A 24163-nucleotide genomic window follows, 5' to 3' on the forward strand; every position below is an offset into this window, starting at 1 on the left:
TTGTAAATAGGAATAAAATGTGGTTTCTGCTGAGAGTATTGAGGGGAAGATAGGTGAATGAGTGCACAGGATGCTCAGGGAACCCAGGACGAGGCTCTCTCAAGCAGACTTAATGGCAGGGAGTGTGTATTAGGGAGGTTTTTCCAAGGATCCAAAGCCTGTGCTGGGTCTTGAAGGGCTTGGAATTCACTAGACAGGGGAAGAAAGGGGAGCAGAGGTAAAGGAAAGAATTCCAGAAGGGACAGCATGAACAAAGGCAACACACGACATCTTGGGAAATGCACAGGCTGAGAGGGCTGCGTGTAGGGTGTTATAGGTGATATAGCTATAGAGTCAAGCAGGTAGCTGGGTCCTCAACAAATTTTTGGCCTGTAAGTTATGGAAAACCACCAAAGACTCGTGAAAAAAGAGCAAGATACAATCAGATCCACACTTCATGCCTATCGTATTCCTACCCTATTCAAAGCTATTCTGAGTGGGCAGTGAGGAAGAGAGTGGTGATAACAGTTAACATGGACTGAGCATTGATCCATTCTAGGTACTGTGCTAAGTCCTTCACAAACGTCACCTCGCAACAGCCCTGTAAAGTAGATACTACCTGTATGCTCATTTTCCAGCTGTAGAAGCTGAAGCTTAGTGAGGTTAGACAGATAGAACTTCTCCACGCTTCAAGACTGGTAAGTAAGAATACAAGATGGGCCATATCCCAGATCAATCTGATCCGAAGGCCCGTCTTTCTTAATAAGTATGTTAAAGGGGCCTCTCGGTGGTGACAGCACAGGGAATGTCTGACACACACGTCATGACCCACAACTGTGACATTAGCTTATACGTTCTCATCTTTTTCTAAACTTGATGTGAAATGAGTTAACTATGATTTCATTCAATTCCCTCAATTTACAAAGAGGCAGGAACCAGAATCCCACAGAAGGTTGGGAGAAGCAGTCATTTATTAAATCACGCTGAGATTAACCCCAAGGAATGCCAGCTCCTTCCTGCAGCTCTTCACCCTCAGCCCCTTGAGCTGTCTTCACCGTGAGGAAAGAGCAGAGTGTGCTGAACAAAGGACAAGAGTGTTTCTTTGATGAGGGAAGAGATCTCACCTTCACGTACTGGCGGAGAAAGAATGGGCTCATGTCAGGTGGGGAGGAGGTAGTATGTGGTTTCAGCAACTGGCTGGTAGCCACAGGCTCCTCGTCATTCTGTTGGCTCTTCCAATATTCCAGCAGTGATTTCAGCACGTGCAGGCAGTAGTCCACAGCCCCAGAGCTCAGGAGAGCTGCTGCTGTGGCACTGGAGATGAGAGAAGATGACTGGGAGACAGAAAACACAGCGATGGTAAGAATGGCTTGTACAAACAATGTGAAATCCGGGAGGGTGTTGGGGGTGGGAAACACACTCAGAATAGTCTTAGCTATTATGGCAGTCAGTGAATCAGGCTCTTACACTGAAACTTTCTCAAGGAAGTTTGTGAGGTTGTTCAGAACTTTTTTGAACAACCACATGGTAACAAACAAAGAAACACACCTGTTCTCAACTCTAACCTTGCAACATACACGTGCCAGAGTCCAGGGAGGCAAGGATTAGAAACGTTTCCCCCTCGAGGGGATGGCTTTTCTCTTTTACCTTGAGCAACTAGAAAAGCAGTCCAATTCAAAAACGAGAGAGAAAACTTTCCATTATAGGCACTTCTAAACAACCCCACCCTACCCTCTGCAGAGTCTCTTCCACAAAACAAGCTTCCACAGGAGATGGGGGTGAGTGATCACATGCATAAAAAAGTAGGAGAAAAGCTACTGTAAATAAGACCATTAGATGAGCCTTGCAAATCCCAGCAAACCCCACAACTCCTAAGCTCATTAAGATTGGATGCAGTTCAGCCTCAATTTCTACCTTCTCTGCTTTGTGCTAATCTCCTTTCACCACACACACACATTGCTTTCTCTCTGCTTTATTACCATACCTTATAGCAACATACACTAGGGGAATCCTCTTAGCCACTATGTGCGTTGCAGAAGAGGCCCCTGCTTTTCAATAATGGAACTTCCAAAACCTTTTACCCCTCCATTGGAGGGATTGTTAGCAAAGACTAGGGCTTGGAAGGGATTCGGAAAAAGGTGGAGGTTCTGCTCTTGAAAAGTGACAGCTTAGAATCTTACTCCCCTGAGGCAACAGTGGCTTTATTCTTACAGAGGACTATCACCCCTGCACTGGCCCAAGCACTACCCAGACAATCCTCTTACCTTTCCCCAAACCCATAAACTCAAAGCAAAAATACCTCACATATGGAAGACTTGGATCCAGATTTGGTGCGGGACATGAAGACACTCAGGAGTCTCATTACTACCAGATGGACTTCATTCAGGGCGCTGCGCTCATTCTTCTTGGAGACATCCTGCAGACAAAAGCATAAGCCCAGAAACCTATACTTACTCGATGCTTGAGGCAACCTCTGAACAAGATTCCTTCAAGTAAAGCCCATCAGCCCCAAAAGTCTCTCAGATTGAATCAGAGACAAAACAAGCCCCAGAATATCCATGGACTATACTTGGGGCATCTAGAGCTCAATACACTTAGGAGACCACATTAAGATACAAACAACCAATTTAATGTTTTCCCCTCATTGAGTACAAAAGATCCATAAGAATAAAAACTTCATCTTTGCCCTCAATTATGCTCATGGTCCAGAACTATGCTTGGGCCAAAACGGGCCCTGAATACGCTTTTGTCGACTCAGTAGAAGTGGAGCCCTCAGTGGAAGCTTACCCCATGAAACAAGGTGAAATTCCTCTACAAAAGGAATGGGAACGTAAGGAAGGATCTCAGCCAATCCTGTTTCTCACACAGACTGACTCTCAGATTTTACCTTTTTATCCATACCCAACTCAGCAATAAGCTGGGAGAGCAGATTGTCTAGGGCTCCCTTGTCTTTCTCATCTTCTCCATCCAGATCTGTAGTGAGCATTAGAATGACCTAGAAGTCAAAAAGAGAAAACACAAAACCCAATTTCCTAAAGAACAACAACTGAAAATACAGGGTGTTTCACAAGAAACCACAATCTTCCTGCCATCCCTCCCTATCAATCATAACTGTAATCCATTATAGCATTCTTTATCCAAAGCTTCAGGTTCAGTCAGAAAAGTCAAATTCTGATATATACCACACTTGACATTACAAAAAATGTTTTGTAAAAAGTTTGTAAAATTAATGGACTAACCTGTATCATATCCAAGCAAAGTAGCAGTGCACTGAGCTAAGAATTAAAGAACAGTTTTTCCTCTGAGGAAGACAGCCAGTGAGTGGAAGAACAGCTATTAGCCCACACTCTAATATGGACACAGAGACTAGAGACTCAGAATCTCAGGAGCAGGCTTCTGCACTTGCTGTCAATAACTACCTGGACGAACTTGCGCATTTAAAAAAATTCTCTGACCCTTAGCCTTCACATTTATAAAATGTAGAGCTGTAATTTGTAGCTCAAAATTAGATTTCATTATTTTGTGGCCTAACACCAAACGAACGAAGGCTCCCAGGACCTCTGGAAGAGAGATGCGGAAATGCTTAAGGATGGTCTGATCATGTGACGGACCCAGGTGAGCTAAGGGTTACCTGCATGTACGGGATGGCCCGGACACCGCCAACGTTTCGTAACTGAGGCAGGGTCTGCAGTAATCTCTCCAACAGCATTAGACGGACCATGTGCAGCCTAAAGGGCCAAGGAAAAAATACAAAATATGAGCTGTACACCAACAGGAACCAGTTGAATATAGTTCCCTCCCCACCCCCACTCAGCTACCAAGGTCAACAAGAAGCCTAATGCTTAGGAACAATCTCTAGCATTAAAAAAGTTAAGAACTGCCTAATTGGTATGCCAGTCAGCAACACAGAAGGGAGATCCCACTCTGTTAAAAGAAAGCAAAACTATTCTAAAATACAACTGATGGCACGGAAAGAAATCCTACTACAGGAAAGTTCAAAGTATTTCCCAAGGCATCAGGCCCTACTAGTTCTCAGTTCCAAAACCAAACTTCCAACTGCAAGATTTATGGCTTTTTTTCTAATATGTGGCCCTATTCTGCCTCCGGGCATTATTTTCTGGAATTCTTCTACACACAAATTCTGTATCACCCAGCTGCACAGTGACCCAGCCCTTTCTCACATTTCCAAAATCTTACAAAGGCCAGACACTGCTCTACTCTCTCACACCTTGTCCACCATCTTCCTAATTCTGTTTCAATGTTTCATTCTCCTACTGGACCCATGAGTTTTCCAATATACTTAATCGGCCATTACCTAGCCTTCATCTGCAGATATAGAGCTGACCTTCTGTACTTAGTATGTGCCCCTTGATCTCTATGCTGATTCAAGAGGATGATGAAAATTAATAAAGGTACTGCTGACAATTGGGTTGGTAGTCTCACCTAATACACAATCTCATGCAGATTAAAAATATAGTTGCTGAATAAATTAATGGATTCACTTTCATAATTAGAAAATGGTCTTTGTCTCATTTTTTTTTGAGACAGAGTCTCACTCTGTTGTCCAGGCTGGAGTGCAGTGGCACAATCTCAGCTCAATGCAACCACCACCTCCTGGGTTTCTCCTGCCTCAGCCTCCTGAGGAGCTGGGACTACAGGCATATACCACCACACCTGGTTAATTTTTATGTTTTATTTTTATATTTTTAGTAGTGACAGGGCTTCACCATGTTAGCCAGGATGGTCTAGATCTCCTGACTTTGTGATCCGCCCCCCTCAGCCTCCCAAAGTGCTGGGATTACAGGTGTGAGCCACCATACCCAGCCCCCTGTCTCATTTATATCTTAGAGACTATTTGTAAGAAACCATATGCCGATATTTTAATGTGTGATTTTTGTGTGTTACATATCTTAGCAGCTATCCAAAATACTTTTTCTTTTCTTAAAAATAAACTTTTTTTAAAATACAAAAACGGACCAAAAAAATTGTTTTAAAGAAAATAGCTGGGCATCGTGGTACGCCTATAATTTCAGCAATTCAGGAGGCTAACAAGGGAGGATTGGTTGAGTCCAGGAATTCAAAGTTGCAGTGAGCTATAATCATACCACTGCACTCTAGCTTGGGTAACAGAGCTAAAGTGAGCCACTGTACTCAGCCCAGAATATTTTCAAAATAATACGTCTGAATGGAAAGCACAGGGTCTAGGACTGGGTGCAGTAGCTCACGTCTATAATCCCAACACTTGGTGGCTGAGGCAGGAGTTCAAGACCAGCCAGGGGAACATAGCAAGACCTCATCTCTATAAAAATTTTAAAAATTAGCCAGGCATGGTGGCATGTGCCTATAGTCCTGTCTCAGGAAGATCACTTCATCCCAGGAGATCAAGGTTACAGTGAGCCATGATCGTGCCACTGTACTCCACCTGAACAACAGAGTGAGAACCTGTTTCCAAAAAAAAGAATGAATAAAAGAAAGTACAGGGTCTTACATGTATTATAAATTACCATTCTAAAAAGAACTCAAAGGAATGAGCTAACTATTCTTCAGAATACCATGCATGTGTCTGTTAATAGTTAGCCAAGCTAGGTGGGAACTAAAAACGAATAAGAATTGCTCACAGACGGACAAGGTACAAGTGAAGAAAGGTGAGATGACAGCAGCAGTTCAATAGTTTGAACATAAAACATGAGAAGATGAATTTGTTTTGAGATGGATTAGTATCTTCAGATCTAGAAAACATATATGTGAATACACACACATGAAGAAAAAAGTCAATAAAATGAGCAGAGTCTAGACTTGGACCAAGATCACAGCAGAGTATTTTCAAACATCAGTCACTCATTCCTATTTTATTATTTTTTTATTTTTATTTTTATTTTTGAGACAGGGACACTTTGTTGCCCAGGCTGGAGTGCAGTGGCACAAACACAGCTCAGTGCACCCTTGACTTCCTGGTCTTAAGAGTTCCTCTCACCTCAGTCTCCTGAGTAGCTGGTACCACAAGCACATGTCACCATGCCCACCTAATTTTTTTAATTTTTGTAGAGACAGGGTCTCCATATGTTGCCCAACTGATCTCAAACTCCTGGGCTCAAGTGATCCTCCCACTTCAGCCTCCCAAAGTGCTGAGATTACAGGCATAAGCCACCATACCCGATTCTTACAAAGTACTCTTTTTCAATTTCTTACACATTTTCAAACTCTCATACAGTTCTCTTGAATAAATAAATAAATAAATAAACACAGCACCAAAAACTGAAGTTTCCTTTTCTTTAGTGACTTAAAGTAAAATTCTGTTTTATTATATGAAATAAGGTTAACTTAAAACCACTACAGAGACTTGCCAATATGGCTAGGTTACCTAAATTCACCCTCCTCCTAAACACAAATGAAAATCCTAAGAAGATACAACACCATTTTAGAAGTAGTGATGAGTCTCAAGAGATTTCAAAAAATCTACAATCACACAGTATGTTCCCCAACCATGGGAAAATTAAAATTTAAACCAGTAACAAAAAGATAAGTAGAAAATTCCCAAATGTTTGGAAATTTAGTAACATACTTTTAACTATCCCATGGGCCAAAGACTAAATTACAACAGAATTTAGAAAACAGTTTGAATTGAACAGCAATGAATATAGAACACTATCAAAATATGTGAGCTGCAGCCAAAGCAAGATTCAGATGGAATTAAAAAAAAAAACATTGCTTTAAATATATATATATTTGAGACAGAGTCTCACTCTGTCACCCAGGCTGGAGTGTAGTGGTGCTGTCTTAGCTCACAGCAACCTCCACCATTCACGTTCAAGTGATTCTCCTGTCTCAGCCTCCCAAGTAGCTGGAATTACAGGAGTGTGCCACCACATAAGGCTAATTTTTATATTTTTGGGAGAGACAGGATTTTGCTATGTTGGTCAGGCTGGTTTCAAACTCCTGACCTCAAGTGATCAGCCCACCTCAGCCTCCCAAAGTGATGGGATTAAAAGCGTGAGCCACTGAGCACAGCCGAATATGTATTTTTAAAGTAGGTTTAAAATACATATAATTAAATGATTTAGGTTTGTATCTCATAAGCCAGAAATAGAACAGGAAATTAAACGAATAATAAAAATAGTAAAATATTAAGCAAAAGAAAGGAAATACTGAATAGATACATAAGTTACCACTGTCAGAAATGCAAAAAGGTAAATCATTATAGATTGTTAAGACATTAAAAAGATGAGAAGAAAACACATGAACAGGCTTATGCCAGTAAAACTAACTTTAATAAAATGAACAAATTCCTTGTAAAATATACCAATATTAAAACCAAAATAAATAAAAACAATTCTCTAGCATTTAAAGAATAAACCTTATGTAAAACCTTCCCTTAAATAAAGTCCAGACTCAGATGACTTCACTGGTGAATTTCTCTAAGAATTTATGGCCTTTGGGAGGCTGAGGCGGGTGGACCACGAGGTCAAGAGATTGAAACCATCCTGGTCAACATGGTGAAACCCCGTCTCTACTAAAAATACAAAAATTAGCAGGGCATGGTGGTGCATGCCTGTAATCCCAGCTACTCAGGAGGCTAAGGCAGGAGAATTGCTCGCACCCAGGAGGCGGAGGTTGTGGTGAGCCGAGATCGCGCCATTGCACTCCAGCCTGGGTAACAAGAGCGAAACTCCATCTCAAAAGAAAAAGAATTTATGGCAAAAATACCAATCGTATATAAACTCTTATAGTGCAAGAGAAAAGGGGATCATGCCTTGACTTATGATGCCAGAATAATGTGAATACCAATCCCTGACAAAGATATCTCAAAGAAAAATTTATAAGCCTAAACTAAAAATTGGCAAATCAGATCATATGATATAAAGGATAACACATCATGACTAAATGTCCCCACAAGGTAGGTTTAATAATAAAAAAACCAATTAATGTAATCTATAACCTTAAACAAAATAAAGAAAAAAAACTACATAAGCAATTCAATACATGAAACATAAGAGAACGGAAAGCTTGAAAACCCCATTTAAGGGCTGGGCGCAGTGGCACACACCTGTAATCCCAGCACTTTGGGAGGCTGAGGCGGGCAGATCACCAGGTCAAGAGATCAAGATTATCCTGGCCAACATGGTGAAATCCCGTCTCTACTGAAAATACAAAAATTAGCTGGGCATGGTAGAGGGTGCCTGTAATCCCAGCTACTCAGAATGCTGAGGCAGGAGAATCACTTAAACACGGGAGGTGGAGGTTGATGTGAGCCAAGATTGCACCACTGCACTCCAGCCTGGGTGACAGAGTAAGACTCTGTCTAAAAAAAAAAAAAAACCATTTAAGATAAAAGTCACTTAGCAAACTAGGAACAGAATTTCCTTAATCTGATAAATATCCATAAGAAACCCTTGCATTAACATCATACTTAATGAGAAAGTATTGATTCCTTTCATCTTGAGTTTGGGAATGAGCTAATATTTATCATCACTACTTCTGTCAACATTGTACAAGAGGTCCTAGCCAATGCAACAAGGCAAGAAAAGGAAATTAAAAGGTATAAAAATTAGAATGAAAAAAGTTAAACGGTTATTTGTAGGTGACAAGATTGCGGATGCAGAAAATCCACTAGAATCTATCATTAGAATAAATAAGTGAGCTGGTGCAGTGGCTCATACCTGTAATCCCAACACTGGAAGACTGAGGCAGGAGGATCACTTGAGGCCAAGAGTTCAAGACCAGCTTGGGCAATACAGTGAGATGCTGTCTTGACCAAAAAAAAAACTAAGCCAGGTGTGGTGGCTCACACCTGTTACCCCATCACTTTGGGAGGCCAAGGTGAGTGGATCACCTGAGGTTGGGAGTTCAAGACCAGCCTGGCCAACATGATGAAACGCCGTCTCTACTAAAAATTAAAAAATTAGCTGGACGCCAGGTATGGTGGCACACACCTGTAATCCCAGCTACTTGAGAGGCTGAGGCTGAGACACAAGAATCGCTTGAACCTGGGAGGTGCAGATTGCAGTGAGCCAAGATTACACCACTGCACTCCAGCCTGGACAACAGAGTGAGACTCTGTCTCAAAAAAACAAACAAAAACATTTAAAAACTGCTGGGCATTGTGGCATGTGCCTAGCTACTCAGGAGGCTGAGGCAGGAGGATTTCTTGGGCCTAGGCATTAGAGGTTGCAGTGAGCTATGACTGTGCTACTGCAACAGCCTGGGCAAGAGAATGAGACTCTGTCTCAAAACAAAACAAAACAAGAATAAGTGAACTAAGAAAGATCATCAGATACAAAGTCAAAATAAAAGTAATAATGAGCTCACTAGCAATTAAAGTTATTAGGCCAAAGAGGTAAGCAGAGCTTAGAGACAAATTTTAGGGAAATTTGAAATTTGAAAAGTTAAGACCAAGATGTTCTGAAGCCAACTTGACCCTCCAGTTGCTAGGACCTCACAGGGCATTTGGAATAGGAATAAAAGAAAACTTCCTCAAATGGGAAGGTCTTCATTTTTTTTTTTTTTTTCTTTAAACCTCCTCTATGGACAGTGGGGAAGGTCTTCATTGAGAGCCTCATAGAAGAACCACAGAAGGCTAAACCCTCACTTTAAAAGTAAACAGCAATAAATGACTTCCCTCACACTCCTCCCTGCACCTGCACCCCCAACCCCACCAGGCTAGAAGCCTATAAGAAAAACTACCTATCTTAACACCAAGAACAGGGGAGGAAAAAAATGAATAGCTGCTGAGAATACAGTCCAGTTTATAGATTTTTTTCCTTTTTAATACTTTTGCGTCCTAATATTTAAGAAATCTCAGGAGTTTGATATCAGCCTGGGGAACATGGCAAAATCCCATCTCTACAAAAAATACAAAAATGTGCTGCGTGTGGTGCTGCACACCTGGAGTCCCAGGTACTCGGGAGGCTGAGGCAGGAGGATCACCTGAGCCTGGGAAGTCAAGGCTTCAATGAGCCATGTTCACACCACTGCACTCCAGCCAGGGCGACAGAGAGAGACCCTGTCTCAAAAAAAGAAAAAAAATTCTGACTTACTATTTTTGCACTAATATAAGAACTGCTAGCCTCAACAAATTCAACAAACATTGTATCATGAGTCTTTTCTTCAGGTTTTTCTTCTATTTCTCTAGTTGCCTCTTGGTTAAGAATACATTCACTTCACCAATCTAGTGCCAAACCCTACCACAAAATGGAGTAGGATTGTATATATCACTCTCAATTTCAAAATGCTCCACCACTGGTATTTCTAGGAATATGCATGTATTTGCTATGTCATATTTCTCCTTCACCTTACAAGCATGCTAAACAAGGAGCACCTCTAGGTTATCTAATGCATATACCTAAATGTTGAGCCTCCAACAGTAAAATTTGTAAAGAGGATGCCACATACTGAGTGTATGGATATTGAAAAAACTGGAAAGATTTGAATAAGGAAGACATGTTTTTATGACAACCACTTTACAGTTACTAAGGTACTTAGAGCAGCCTTTAGAAAAAGACCTTTCTATTCTCTCTGTAATTGACTTAAATAATTCTAAGACAAAGACAGACCTAGAGCACTTCCTAATATTTTAAACTGTTTCATAAGTTTACACCTTTATGTTACAAAAGAAATACACTGTTATCACCACTCCACCTCCTGCCACTAATCAGTACTACTTTTCTTGAAATAGTCTCAGACAGCTGAGCTTCTTAACTGTGAATGAAAAGGTCTTGACCTGTTGCTAGCATGGACATCTCCTTCAGCTTCCCCTTCTCCTTCTCCCTCGGACCCATCTCCCTCCTGGTGCCCAGTGGTGGTGCTGATGGCTCCAGTGCTTGAGCTGACACTTCCTGGTCCAGCCGGATGCCCCTCGGCTGTAGCATCACCGTAAGCACTGCTCCGGCCAGACACTAGAGGAAAACAGTTTAAAAAGCACAAGTCAACTCCCAAAGCATGATGGAACCCAGTGCGTTCTAAAGCAGCAGCAATAGTTAAACAATAACTGGTAGCATTAGAATTTTTTTCTTATATGTAAAGCTAAGTAAGACCCCCCAGCACTATGCTAAGTCACTCTCATAGTAGCCATTCACTCTTCCCCAGTACATAAGACCCTCTATATGAACGATCTTAATCTCTTCTGTAAAAATCGCATCTGACTGCTAACCACAGACTGATATGTAAGGTCAAACCCAATGGCTTTATCACGTTCCCTCATTCCAGGGCCCTACCTCATCAGCTAGTAGACTGTGGGGATGGTCTGCTATGTTAACACAACAGATCATTAACAATCAGATTGCTTAAAAAAACTCTTCCCCAAGTAAATAAGGAGCAGAAACCATAGGATAATGGGTTTCAAGGTCACGCAATAACTGTTTTAGGCTAATCACGATTTAGAATTATGCACGCAATTGCAGTTTCAGAGTGAGAGGGGGAAAAAAAAGAATTATGTATGTCATTGCTTTTTTTCCACTACCAGATAATTAAATGTGCCTGTAAAATATTTCAATACTAACCCCCTGAGCTTAAGACATTGAACATTTGAAACTCAAAAGTTGAGGCCAAATGAATTCCAGAAGACTTTCAATGAGTCTCTATAGCTTTTCTTTGTAAAAACCAATCCCAGGACCCAAGCAGAGATTCCTGTTCTGTCCCCACCCTCCACCCAAGGAGACAGGACCCCCCATGGCACATTACCACTGTGCTCGCCAGCCACTGAGTCCACTGCACTGCCCCCGCTCTCCGAGCCCACACTACCACCATGGTCAGCAGGGGAGGTCCGAAGGGTAGAACCATCTGTTGCTGCTGTGCTGCCCTCGTCGTCTGAGGCTGGAGCTGAGAGAGTAACGAGAGCTGTTACAGGTAAAAAAACAAACAAACAAACAAAAAACCCTTCTTGGGATGAAAGCATCAAACCACATAGTGCATAGGACACAATGCAGTTTATTTATCCTGTCTTCAAAAAAAAAGGGGAGAGATTTGCTTTGCTGGTTAATCACTAACAGGAACAAACACTATACATGGTGCATTGCAAACAGTACTCAGACAGGAGTGAAGAAAACCCAGTTCACTGGGCATTTCCTTCGCTGTTTACATTACGGTGCAAGTAGAACAGTGCAGAGATTCAATGAGAATCTGTAACATGGACGCTGAGTTTCTAGCTAAAACGCTTCATGGTCACCATTGTTTTAGGTGTTACTGACACCTGCTGAGAGATCTGAAACTAGCCATTACCATTTAAAGCATAGAACTCTGAATTTTAATGAGACTTGTTTTGAAATCAGTCAATTTTTGCTTATGCTAGGAAATTATTTAGCATGAGCTCTTGAATCAACTCTGTTTTGGTTTTTTTGGCAAGTGGTCCAGAGGGGAGCTCAATGGGAAATTTCACACCTCCTAATCATCCTCATCAGATGCTAATAATGAAGCAAGGAAATTCCCCAGAGACAGCCACAGCATCCAGGAACAGGGCTGAGCTGAGACAGGAGGAAAATGCTGGATGAGATACATGGAGGAGGAAAGCCAAAACAGCCACAGAGCACAGCGGGAACACGACTGGCACAACACAACAGCAACCTCAGAGCCTGAAATGACAGCAACCAAAGAGACCTGAGAAAAGCAACAAGCCATGGTAGTGGGTGGGGCTGGCCGCTCTCTCCCTTTCTTATCTACCTAGGCTGAAACTTCCAAAAGAAAAGAAAAAACAAACAAAAACACATACAAGGAAGCATCAGTCTAAAAAACCACAAATCAACCTTTACTTATTCAGGGGTTGACCAGGTATCTCCATGTGGTCCAACTCTCTATTCAGGAACCATTTCTTTTTTTTTTCTTCTCAGATTAGGGAAAAGATTGAAAATAAAGAGAAGATAAGTTCTGGAGATTTCCTATAGATTTTGATTGTCCACAAAAACCCTCTCTCTCAAGCTCACAGATCCCTGATCCTTGGTCACACCAACCAAGAATTCTGAAATACAACCCGGCTTTTTGTAGCTTTCCTTTTATTTGCAAATGAAGAGAAAAAGGGTAAAAGGTAGGAGTTCTATTTCTTGTCTCTCTTTTCATATTGTCTAAAATGTTAGCACTCTGACAAAAAATGCTGGAAGCTGCAGTGGAAGCCCTCTAGCTGATCGGCCTGCATGCCGCTCTCTCGGCTTTTCCTTGGGGAAGGAGCTGAAGCCAGGCAGCATGCAAAGTGTGAGGAAGCGGAGCTATGCATGGCATGGCCGAGCCACAGCACTACACCCTCCACACCCATGTTTCTAAAGCCAAGGCAGAAGCAGGAAGTCCAGAATGGCCTGTCAAAGCAGCTGCCCATTACACTCTCACAGCAGTGGAAACAAGGCCTCAGGGTCCTGGGGCCCTGAGCCGTGCTCCTTGCTGTGGACAGTTACCTGATGCTGTGGTGTCAGAGAGGGTTCCTGCGTCCAGAGAGGAAGAGCTGGGTGCCTGGCCGGACAGTCCCAGGCTCTGCAGGCCCAGGGCACTGCTGCTGCTGCCTGGGAAACAAGTGGAGAGTGAGCACAACATCCCCTCCAGGTCCCATCCACAGCACTGCTTTGGCCACCTGCTGCCCTCAAGAGTCTCCAGACACCAGCATGTGACCCCCTCTGGCCTAGAGGAAGTTAGCCAACAGCCACTGATGTCCACCCACCAAGTTCAGTTACAGAGATGGTGGAATGCTTCCTTCAGCTCAGGCAGGACACAGGCTGGAGGAATCTAAGATTCAAGAGAAATAACCCAAACTGGCAGAAACTATGAGATTGGCACTCAGACTCAAATTCCCACCACATCCCTCTCACTCTCCACCTGTATCTCTGAACAGCTCTCACCCAGATCAACCTCTCCCCAAATCTGGGGACAAGCTAAGTCAGCTGGAATCAGTAACTGCCAAACCCTCTTTTCCTGTGAAAGACCAATGGGCCGCTTTGCTCCTGGCATGGCCTTCTACCTTGTTGGTCCTGCTGCAGGCTCAGGGCAATGGCTAGTTCAACCATGGTCTCGTCATCTGCATCAGGCGGGATGTCCAGCATTGGGGGGAAGCCTTCTGCGCCTGCCAGCAGGGCCTCCAGGGGAGAGGGGTTGCCATTGTTGACATTTTCAGCTGTCTCCAGGACCATCGACTCAGACTGCAGAGAGAAAGCTCTGTCAGTGTCCCATGGTAAATGGTAACTTCTGGAAGTCCACTGAATAAGAGCTAGAGGAGAGTTCTGAAGCTCCTCCTCCCCTTCTCCTGCTGCCAGAGACTCACCACCATCTCAAAATCTCCATGGTCCACCTCACTCTGTTCCTGGCTTTCCTGACGGATGTGACCACCATTCGGGATCCCTGATGACTGCATTTTCTCATCTGCGTCATCATCGTCATCATCATCCTTGTCTCCTGAGTCAAAGAAACCCCAGTCACCTGAAGGTGCTTGCTTTCCTCCCTTGGCAAATGGTGCGATAAGTCATGTGGCAATAAAAACCCAAGACAAGCTACCAGCCAGCACTTGGCACCGCTTTAGCGGAAAACCTGCAGGGTGCTATGTTTGCCCTGGTTCTCTTACTTCTTGGACCTACAGCATCTGGGAAGATGGAGTTGGCAGTGACAGCCTGCCCCCCACAGAAATAAAATTTTCCAGCTGGTGAAGGAAACAACCTTGGACTCCAAAGGGATTTACATAAAGCAGAGATATCTAAAACCAGTAGGCCCCACAAGCTCCCACTAACTCTCAGGAGACCTTGGATAAGACAGAAAAAATCATATGACTGTGATCTTTATCTTTTGTCTGTCATGGCAGATCAGAATTTATTTCACTACTTTTTTCTAAAACAACTAGGTCAGTGAGATTGTCACACTATGTAATTATTATGAGAAGAACAAGAATTGAAGCATAAAACCAGTGACTGGAAACCAAGGACACCACTGCAGGCCCTGCCTGTGCCTGCTTCTGTGTGAAGGTGAGAAGGCCTTCTAATAAAGAAGTCCAGGTGAGACTCCTAATTGTCAGAAGAGGGCAGAGACCTCACCTTCCACTCAGTGGATTGTTAAAGCATGTAAATATGTCGGTTAGAAACAAAAGTATCTCCACTGCAGGTTCTTGCCAGAGAAAAGAGCCTCAAACTGCTGCCTAACCCAAAAGCTTAGACAAGATAAATGATATTCAAGGAAGACAGTCTGAAAATCACAAAGTTGTGTACATTCCTCTAGATGTGCACTGTCCCAGCCATATGTGGCTACTGAGCACTTAAAACATGGCTAGTCTACAAGGAGATGTGCCACCAGTGTAAAATACATTCTAGATTCCCAAGATGGTACCAAAACAGGCAAAATACTTCACTAATAATTTTTTATATTAACAGTATGTTGAAATAACATTTTTAATATACTGGATTAAATAACTGGTAAATCAATTTTACTTTTTAACTCTTTATAATACTGCTATTGGAAAATTTAAAAGTACAGGCCGGGCAGTGGCTCATCTGTAATCCTAGCACTTTGTGAGGCCGAGGCGGGTGGATCACTTGAGGTCAGGAGTTCAAGACCAGCTTGGCCAACATGGTGAAACCCCGTCTCTACTAAAAATACAAAAATTAGCTGGGCGCAGTGGCTACTCGGGAAGCTGAGGCATGAAAACTGCTTGATCCTGGAAGGCAGAGGTTGCGGTGAGCCAAGATCAAACCATTGTACTCTAGCCTGGGCCACAGAGTGAGACCCTGTCTCAGAGGAAAAAATCAAAAAAAAGAAAGAAAGAAAGAAAATTTTAAAGTACATAGTGACTCAGTATCATGATACCCAGTGAGTCACTCAAAAAAAAAAAGTATATAGTGACTTTCATTTGAAATTTACTTCTACATCAAACCAAGTAACCAGAATTATATCATTGTTATTTAGACACCTGTTAGAATTACTTTTACTGAATTATAAAATGTTATGCTGTTGACTGTGTCCAAGTATATCATAAGTGAAATTCCTGTGAAATCTGCTATCCAACTTATTATAGGTAAGTACACTAAGGATTCTGTCCCTTTGGCAACAAAATGGACATTTAATGAAGAGCTTCTATTCCAAGAAAAGTTATGTTTTTGTTGTCTTTGGTCACTGTGATTTTATTTTTGCTATGGCTCCTAGGAAGCTTTCAGTCAAATACAAGACCCTCACCTAACAACCATGCAGGACCTTGTGATATGGATTTTCTGTATCTTGATTTTACCATGGGATTTTTATTTTCCCATGGCCTTTGATCTTTATTTTTATTCCATTTACTATATACATTTTGATGTGCCACTTTAAATTCCTTATGGGGTAAGGTAGGATTAGAAAAAGAAAAATATATAAACAAAAGTCTCCAGGACCCTGGTCAACATAAGCAGCATGTCTAATGCTACTGTACCTCCCTCTCTCCCCTCCTCCCAAATACAAGCTCAAGCCTAAACCCAGACCTCACATTACCCATTGGAGTGTTGCTTCGAGGGGAAGAGGGTAAAGTCACATGTCTCCGTTTGTTCCTGGGCCTTAGGACTCGAATGAGAGCTTGTTTACAAGAGAAGCTCACAGCAGGATCCTGAAGTTTAAAAGAAAACTGTTATGCTTTGGTTTTATATTATTCATGAAACTCTCTACAGAACACTTCCTTTCTTGGCCACTCACTCACACACATGTGGAATACCTTGCTACTCTCACCTGCAACCCAGCTGACCAAGTTCAGCAGGTTAAGTTAATCCCCTCTTCCTGATCTGACACACACAAAAGCCATTCACTAACTTCCTATCTCTCAGTTCCTGGTGATATAAACTGGCAGGTCATTTGCTCCTGAAGCCACTTTGGCTCCGTACAAATGTTTTTGGCTTTTTATCAGATGAACAGGCCCCCAGTGCACATCTTAGCTCTGTGCTGAAATCAGTAGTTTTAACACTTCGCTTCTGTGAGAGGGTCACTGGAAATAGAAATCTTGATGTGCTACATTCATTCATTCCCTCATTTAAGTCATAATTCAATGAGTTACCTAGCACTCACTAGGTAGCAAGCAGCTAGTCTCTGCTAATTCAGCACTGAAGAAAGATGAAGATGAAGCCCATCCCCTTTCTAAATCATTCTCTTCCATGGAGTAAGATCTTAAAGCTTTTATAGATATTTGAAACTTAATTCCCCTCAGCTTCCTTTAAATCTATTTTATTTCATTAGTTTAGCAAACTAAAAACAATTTTCCAGACAGTCCCTGGCTGCTGAGAGCTATCTGGGATCATGATGCTACGTACAGGGCACAAGAGCATCTGCATGTAGATCTTGGATGCTGTGTTGATACAATCCAGCTCACAGGTACAGTAGCCATGGATGATATCCACCAGAGCATTGACAGTTGCTTCAATATGAGTTAGGCCTAAAGGGGAGACAAACATTATTTGAAAATCTGGAGGAAAAACTCTTAACTACTTGAGAGTCTGAGACAAAAGTGTAACTTTTTATATCTCCACATAAAAGGTCATGCAAACAAAATGAAAAACACTCACACACATACACACAGTAGCCTGAAAGTATTACTTGTGACTTGTTTCATTAACAGTTTCCTTATTTCCAAAATTGTCCTCAAAAGCCTTTCCAGATTATCTTGAGTCACAGAAATAAGTAGCTGTCCACATCCTCTGGATATCAAAAGATAAGGCAAGGAAATACGAAGAGGAAGGCAGATACTAAATGTCTCTTACTATCCCCCAGCCTCAGGTGATGACAAAACATGACCTTGACAAGCCTTCTAGGTTTCCAAACCACGTGTCCTCCAAACATAAATGAGCACCAGGATCATCCTACATTTCTGTATTTACTACTCAGACTCTTACTCTTCCACCTGAATTTTCAATAGTGTAAGAAGTCAGAGACCAAATAGCTTAGCTTAGACATAGAACAGATACTTTTGCCTTTTGAGCTGGCTTTAAATCAAGTTTTCAAAGATTTTTTAAAACAATTATAAGCCACTGAGGACACACACACAGTGCCTCTTTACGTAAAATATTCAACCCCGATGAAAAGATATGGTAAAAGAAAATGCCACTCTGCTACACTGGTAAATTCCTGTCTCAGGAACATTGCATTTATCTCACAGACTTCTACTCCCCAATTATGAATTCTGGAAGAAACGAATTATGAAGAACGAAGGCTTCATTACCAAGATTCAAGTAGCCCTTTTAACATACCTGGAAGGCAGGCAGGTGCCAAGAAGGCATTCTTTGGTTTGGATGCATGGAGTTTCCAGAAGTGGTTCACAAGCTGGGTGATGAAACTACAGCAATCTCCTTCCAGCTGCTTCTGTGGTTCTTTGCCCTCATCCATTCCTTCTAAGCAGGAGAAAGAAAATTATCAACGATGGTAAATCTGAGAAGGAATTTAATTTGTTTTAAGGTTAACTCAGGTCAAGGAAGCTTGCCTGGGGAGGGAGTTTCAAGTGGGGCCCCAATCAATATGCCAACTATCCCTAGACTCCAGCAGGCACATCTAGGAAAAAAACAGTCTGGGAAAGGAATATCGCAGAAAACATTGTATGTTAGAATTAAGTCGAAGGGGGAGCATTTAGGATGTTTACAGCAGATTCAAAGATCTCAGTTCCAACTGTTCAACTTCTAAACCCTAGAAGAATACCTGACATTCTAGAGATTTCTCTAGAATAATTCTGGGATTGTAGTATTTAAAGGAGGAACAGGATGATGATGGCATATGGGAACATGTAAATAACAGAGAATTCTAAAGGCAGCAATTAACTATTTGACAATGACAAAACAGGTTTGCTACTCAGCCAACATAAGAAGAAATGAGGAAACAGCATATGCACTGAGAAAGCTGCTACTCATGTTAATAACACTGACAAAAGAACAGCATGAAAGTGAAAGATAAGCCACAGTTGGTTTAAAGCGACCAGGGCCCAACCAAGCTTAGCTTTACCCCAAAGCTCCTAAGAGGTCGTAACTTCAAAGACAGATTATATCTGATGTCTAGAACATAAGTAATCTCAAGGATAATCAAAAGGATAAGCACTGGAAAAAGAATGTGTTTAAAATGGTACACTCCCAATGACAAAAGGCCCTACCAGGTATAAAGACCAGGAAGCAAAATCCCTGTCTCTGATCATGCAGTCAGTCAGAGGCCAGTAAGAACAGTAAGAATGAGAGGGTAAATCGGTGTATGAAGCACATCTCAGGATCACAGCCAGAGGCCAAGTTCACCTGTTTCCGTCTGGGGCAGCTTTGACTCCGTAAAGTGGACAAGGTTGTTGGGGCGCATGATGGCAATGGAGCGAGCTGTGATCACTAGCCTCTGGAACACCTCGGGGTCCAAATCCTTCCCTTCTTTGCTGGATGTGTTGAGACACTGCACAGCTTTGCTCAGCAAGGCCTGATCCTATAGAACAACAGGGCGACAAAGGGTCAGCCATAAGCAAGAGCTAGGTATGAAAGCAAAGAGGAGAGAAGCTGGTCTTCATCAGGATTATTACCTCCTCTCAAGAGAACAGGCCAATGACCACCAACCATCTACAAAAAAAATCTTCAAAGCAGCCCCATATAAAGTTTTCTAATACATAAAATATTAATGTCATTAAAAAATAAAAACCCTGCATTATAAAAGTCTAATGGGAAAATTGGAATCTACTCAGTTCTCCAGACTGCCAGATTTCTTTCTCCTACAGTAGAAGAGTCATTTCTTAGCAAAATCGTATTACCCAAGGACTACGTTTCCAAAATTGCCTTTCCTTGAGGGGCTCAGCAGTTTAAACTCACACTTCTCAGTTCCCTGCGTTGGAGGCACAGAAGCTAACCAAAGCTCTGGGCTGATGGCTTCTCTCAGAGCCCTTCTTCCTCAGGGGTCTGAACTGTCATCTTTCGATCTACAGAAATTGGCCCAATTTGTCTCCTTTGGCAATGCCTTTCTTTCACAGGTGATATCCTCTTTCCCCAGATTTTCCCTTCAGAGGCACTCCAACCACTATTCAACACTTGTCTCACCAACAAGTGCAGTACATCTCTTGTGCTGTGCCACAGCTGAAACACTAGCAGTTTATCTCCTGAGGGACTCCCTCACCTCACCCTTTCCCAGTGAGAATGCTACTCACACTCTATGTCCTTCCCTCTTTCTTTCTTTTCTTTTTTTTTTTTTTTTTTTTTTTGGAGACAGAGTCTTGCTCTGTCACCAGGCTGGAGTGCAATGGCACGATCTCAGCTCACTGCAACCTCCACCTCCCAGGTTCAAGCTCCACCTCCCGGATTCTCCTGCCTCAGCCTCCCAAGTAGCTTGGATTATAGGCACATGCCACCATACCCAGCTAATTTCTGTATTTTCAGTAGAGACAGGGTTTCACCATGTTGGCCAGGATGATCTCGATCTCCTGACCTTGTGATCTGCCTGCCTCGGCCTCCCAAAATGCTGGGATTACAGGCGTGAGTCACCGCGCCCGGCCCCCTCCCTCTCTTTCTTAAGTCTTGCTGATTTGTGACAGAAAAATATGTACAAATCTGGGGCCCAGTTGCTGGCTTATCCTCAGTTTTGAGTGGCACTTGTGAATTTCTCAGGAGAAACTCTAGACAATGTAGGTGTGATCTGAATGCTATTCTCTACCTTACTTTGCTGTGCTGTTGCTTTACCGTGAAAAACTAACTTATTTGATTCCCTGTTGGCAATGCAATTTCCTTTCCTACACAGGCATCCCTGAGAGAGAATGGTTACCTTGTGGCTGTGGTAGGCCGAGCGGCTGGTGTGCAGGCTGGCCAGAAGGCTCTTGGATTGCTGCTGGACACTGGCAGGTGCCGGCAGGGACAGCAACAAAGTGGCCAGCTCCTGAGCAGCATTCTTGTTTCTCTCCTGAAGCAAAAGACAACAGGGTTATCACTAGTCCCACCAACTGAAGGCAGAATGAACTAGCTACACTCTGCCTGCTACTTCCTTCCTTCCAGGCCACCAGGGCTAGGTTATGCTCCATGGACTGCAAACAGAAAAAAAATGAAAAGTTCCAGAAATTATAATCCTCCTTCCTAGCAGGTGAATAAATGGAATCCAAGCTTGTGATTCCCAGAACAGTATTCTTGTACCAGCACGCATCCTATTCTATGACACACGCTCAATACGGGCCCCATAAGTAGGGCATAAGGCCTTAACTGAAGACTTCTCTGGTGCTTCTTAGTAAATCAAGATTTTGTTACTATAAATGTTCTTTAGCTGCGAGGCCTCAGGGCCTCAGACAACTCCACTGACTTCCTGCCTCTTCAGGGAGCTTCCGTGTGCTTTGAAAAAGTGACTTGCCTTCTCGATGATTGGGCCAACAGCAAAGCAGCTTTCCAGGGCTTCTAAAGAACTCACAACCAGCCTGGGGAGACAGAAAACCTGGCTTGAGTACAACACCGTTCTCTCTGCCGTGCGCTTTAGCCTAAGCAAACTATAGACAGGAGGACCTTGGGGACAGCTAATGAATGCCAAATATAAAATCAAAGCACAATAAGACCTGCCACAGGCACCATGCATATCGTTTCCTATGTTACAGGCCAGGAGAAACCTGGCTCCTATTCGGAGATCAACCGGAGGCCGTGTTCATAATCCGTAACTCAAAGACAGGGCTTTTCTTCCTCAAAGAGGATAAATGTGCTTCCTTCTGCTGCCTGTGGCAGGGATCACTGAGATGGGCTTAACACTCTTGATGCAATGGGACCCGAAGCTCAGGTGCCCAGAGATCAGTGGGCAAAAGGATACACAAAGGGAAAGGTAAAACCATCTTCTTATACTGGGAAGTTTAAAGTTATATACGCACAAAAGGAAAGGTAAAACCATCTTCTTATACTGGGAAGTTTAAAGTTATATACGCACAAAGGCATTTCCTATGAGTCTCTAAGTATCGGGGAGAGAACAAACTATTTTTTAGATGCATGCCAATTGCCAACATTCAAGGAGTAATATAAAGCATCTTTAGAAAACTGATTTCCCCTTAGGGAAGAAATAGGAAACCCAACTATTACTATAAAAGGATACCAAGTAACATGCTTCCCAGGGTTTACTCCTTTGAGTTTAATGTGTCATAGTAAAAAGAACAACATCCTGACAGCTGAAGCTCTGGACAGAGAAAGAAAAATATTCAGAAGGTAGCTGGAAAGAAAGGGGTTAAGGGGTAGAGGAAAGCAATAAAGAACTAGGGAAGAGGAAACTGAGGCATAAAGCAAATTTAGATAAAACAAGCTCTCTAGTGGTTTATCAGATGGTAGGACCTTGCTGTTAATCCCTCTACCCCAAACCCCCTTTTCATCCACTTAGAGAGGAAGCAGAGAGGACTCAGGTAAGGAAGAGAGTTGAGAGAGTCTCTGACACGGCCAACATCAAGTGTGCACTTACGATCCTCCATATACTCCATTTTTACACATGGACAGCTCTGTAGCCATGCAATGACCAGAACAGAAAGAAGCAGGAGGACTCTTCAACAGAAGCAGAATCAATGCAAAGCCACACCATTGGTTACACTGCTCTCTGACACACACTCACTCGTGCAGAGAAAAGAAAGAGGGCATACTAACCGGTCCAGCTTGGTTAGGGACTCAGTTTCAGAACTTGGGGGAGAAGCAAAGAAAAAAAAAAGGAAAAAAATGTGAAGCTCAGAGAAACCTGGAAACACATCCTAAGCAAACCATGTATGAATAGGGGAGTGGGGAAAAAAGAAAGAGAAAGGGAGGGAGGGAGGAGGCTGCTGGTGGGAGGCAGTGATTCCAAGCAATGCTATTCTTGTGACTTACAATGTAAGAAACTCATAATCTTACATCATGAACTATAATATTTCATCTACCATGGCAAACCAGCAGCTACCTAGCACAAAGAAGCCAAGCACAATGCTTTAGAATGCCACTGTAGGGAGACCTAAGGAAACTCTGGACTCTGCTACAAGAGGCAGCAGTCAGCCTCTCTTGTTGGCAATATCATTAGCACAGAAGTAGCTACTGCAGAGAAAGATGATGAGAAGATGATGAGATCAGAATGGAAGGGAGGATGTTTTCCTAACACTTCAGCAAGCCTGGATCCTAATCTAGAATACTGGCTTAAGCATCATCTAGCCAATGGCCTCTAAAGGGTACCTGAGCATTAAGAGAATGGACACAACTTCTGCCCAGGGAGAGACTCTGGTGTCAGATGACTCTGAGCACATTTTTCAGGCTTTGTCCATACACTAAACAGACACTGAATGTGGTTGAGTTATGTGAAAAAACTTTTTTAAAAACTTTAAAAAATTCCAGGCTAGCTTTGAGATGGTTATTAGAAGCTGGCTCTCTCAAGACACAGGAAAGTTCTGCAGTGAGAGTGGGGAATGTAAAAACTGAAGCCAAACCCTGCCAGAACTGGTACCTCTCCAGGACAGTTCCACTGGTCGTAGTGGGTGCAGCTGAGTCACTATCTCCAGTGCCGTTGCTCTGGTTCAGGTTTGAAGGGCAGATGTTACTGACAGAGGCAGAAGGGAATTCTTCTGGGGGCTCATCAGGCCAGCCAAACTGTTCCTTAGTCTTGCCATAAATTTTTACAGCATCTATCATGGTGACACCTGCTGGATCCACCGAGGCCCCAACTGCAATAAGAGAGGTCTTTAGGAAGCACATTCTCTAAAGGCCCACCCCTCCAAAGCAAAGACCAGAACAGTTGGAACAAAGAAGTAAATCACATCAATTTTATAAACATAGAGAAACTTAATCTTCTGAGATATTCGCAGCACTTTAATCGTGTATAGATGCTGAAAACGTGGAAAAAGTTCCATGGACCAAAAACCGATTACTTCTCCCACTCAGTAGAGTTCCTAGCCATCACTGTAAGGGTCCTCTTCTGCTTCAGAATACTTGTATCCCCTACCCCTCACTCCCAGGGGTCTCTTTACACTTTCTTTTTTCAAAGTACAGATCAAGACCATTCACACTAACAACAACTACTTCCAGGAGAAAGAGTCTCAGACAGTGGCCAAGAAATGACAGAGAAATGCAGTCTTAAGGCTCAAGGATTTGTTCTCTGGGGGTTTAGTTTTCAATGGCATAGCAAGCCATCGCTAACCAACTCTCAGCCATGTGTGACCTGAGGTCTTCCTCTGTGCTTTAAGAAAGCCTTCCAATTTCATGTCAGTTTGCCTCTCTCAGCCTAAACACAGAAGCTGCCCCAATAGTGAGGTGGACACAACATTACAGAAATGAATACTTCACAGAGTGCAGCCCTATCTTTACTGCATCCA

The 24163-nt window shown here is 42.7% G+C and overlaps 1 protein-coding gene across 50 annotated transcripts in view; it reads right to left on the bottom strand.

Annotated features, from left to right (window-relative positions):
* UBR4 (ubiquitin protein ligase E3 component n-recognin 4) overlaps window positions 1–24163 on the bottom strand; it is a 135351-nt gene that overhangs the window by 51320 nt on the left and 59868 nt on the right. For 2 of the 50 annotated variants that reach the window (XM_078330533.1, XM_078330532.1), the window contains exons 49-66: window positions 23299–23515; window positions 22479–22511; window positions 21223–21286; window positions 20650–20784; window positions 19155–19329; window positions 18362–18445; window positions 18132–18272; window positions 17199–17320; window positions 16393–16504; window positions 14210–14337; window positions 13910–14087; window positions 13353–13457; window positions 11656–11793; window positions 10697–10871; window positions 3611–3707; window positions 2867–2974; window positions 2279–2395; window positions 1104–1313 (exon numbers count right to left, since the gene is read on the bottom strand). In XM_078330533.1, coding sequence (XP_078186659.1) covers window positions 1104–1313; window positions 2279–2395; window positions 2867–2974; window positions 3611–3707; window positions 10697–10871; window positions 11656–11793; window positions 13353–13457; window positions 13910–14087; window positions 14210–14337; window positions 16393–16504; window positions 17199–17320; window positions 18132–18272; window positions 18362–18445; window positions 19155–19329; window positions 20650–20784; window positions 21223–21286; window positions 22479–22511; window positions 23299–23515 — 2339 coding nt within the window. Of the gene's footprint in view, window positions 1–1103; window positions 1314–2278; window positions 2396–2866; window positions 2975–3610; window positions 3708–10696; window positions 10872–11655; window positions 11812–13352; window positions 13458–13909; window positions 14088–14209; window positions 14341–16392; window positions 16505–17198; window positions 17321–18131; window positions 18273–18361; window positions 18446–19154; window positions 19330–20649; window positions 20785–21222; window positions 21287–22478; window positions 22512–23298; window positions 23516–24163 lie in introns of all 50 variants that reach the window. The other 48 variants (XM_035307940.3, XM_078330531.1, XM_078330529.1 and 45 more) reach the window with 27 other exon arrangements.

This window comes from Callithrix jacchus, chromosome 7 (assembly GCF_049354715.1).
Source record: "Callithrix jacchus isolate 240 chromosome 7, calJac240_pri, whole genome shotgun sequence".
NCBI classification, from domain to species: domain Eukaryota; kingdom Metazoa; phylum Chordata; class Mammalia; order Primates; family Cebidae; genus Callithrix; species Callithrix jacchus.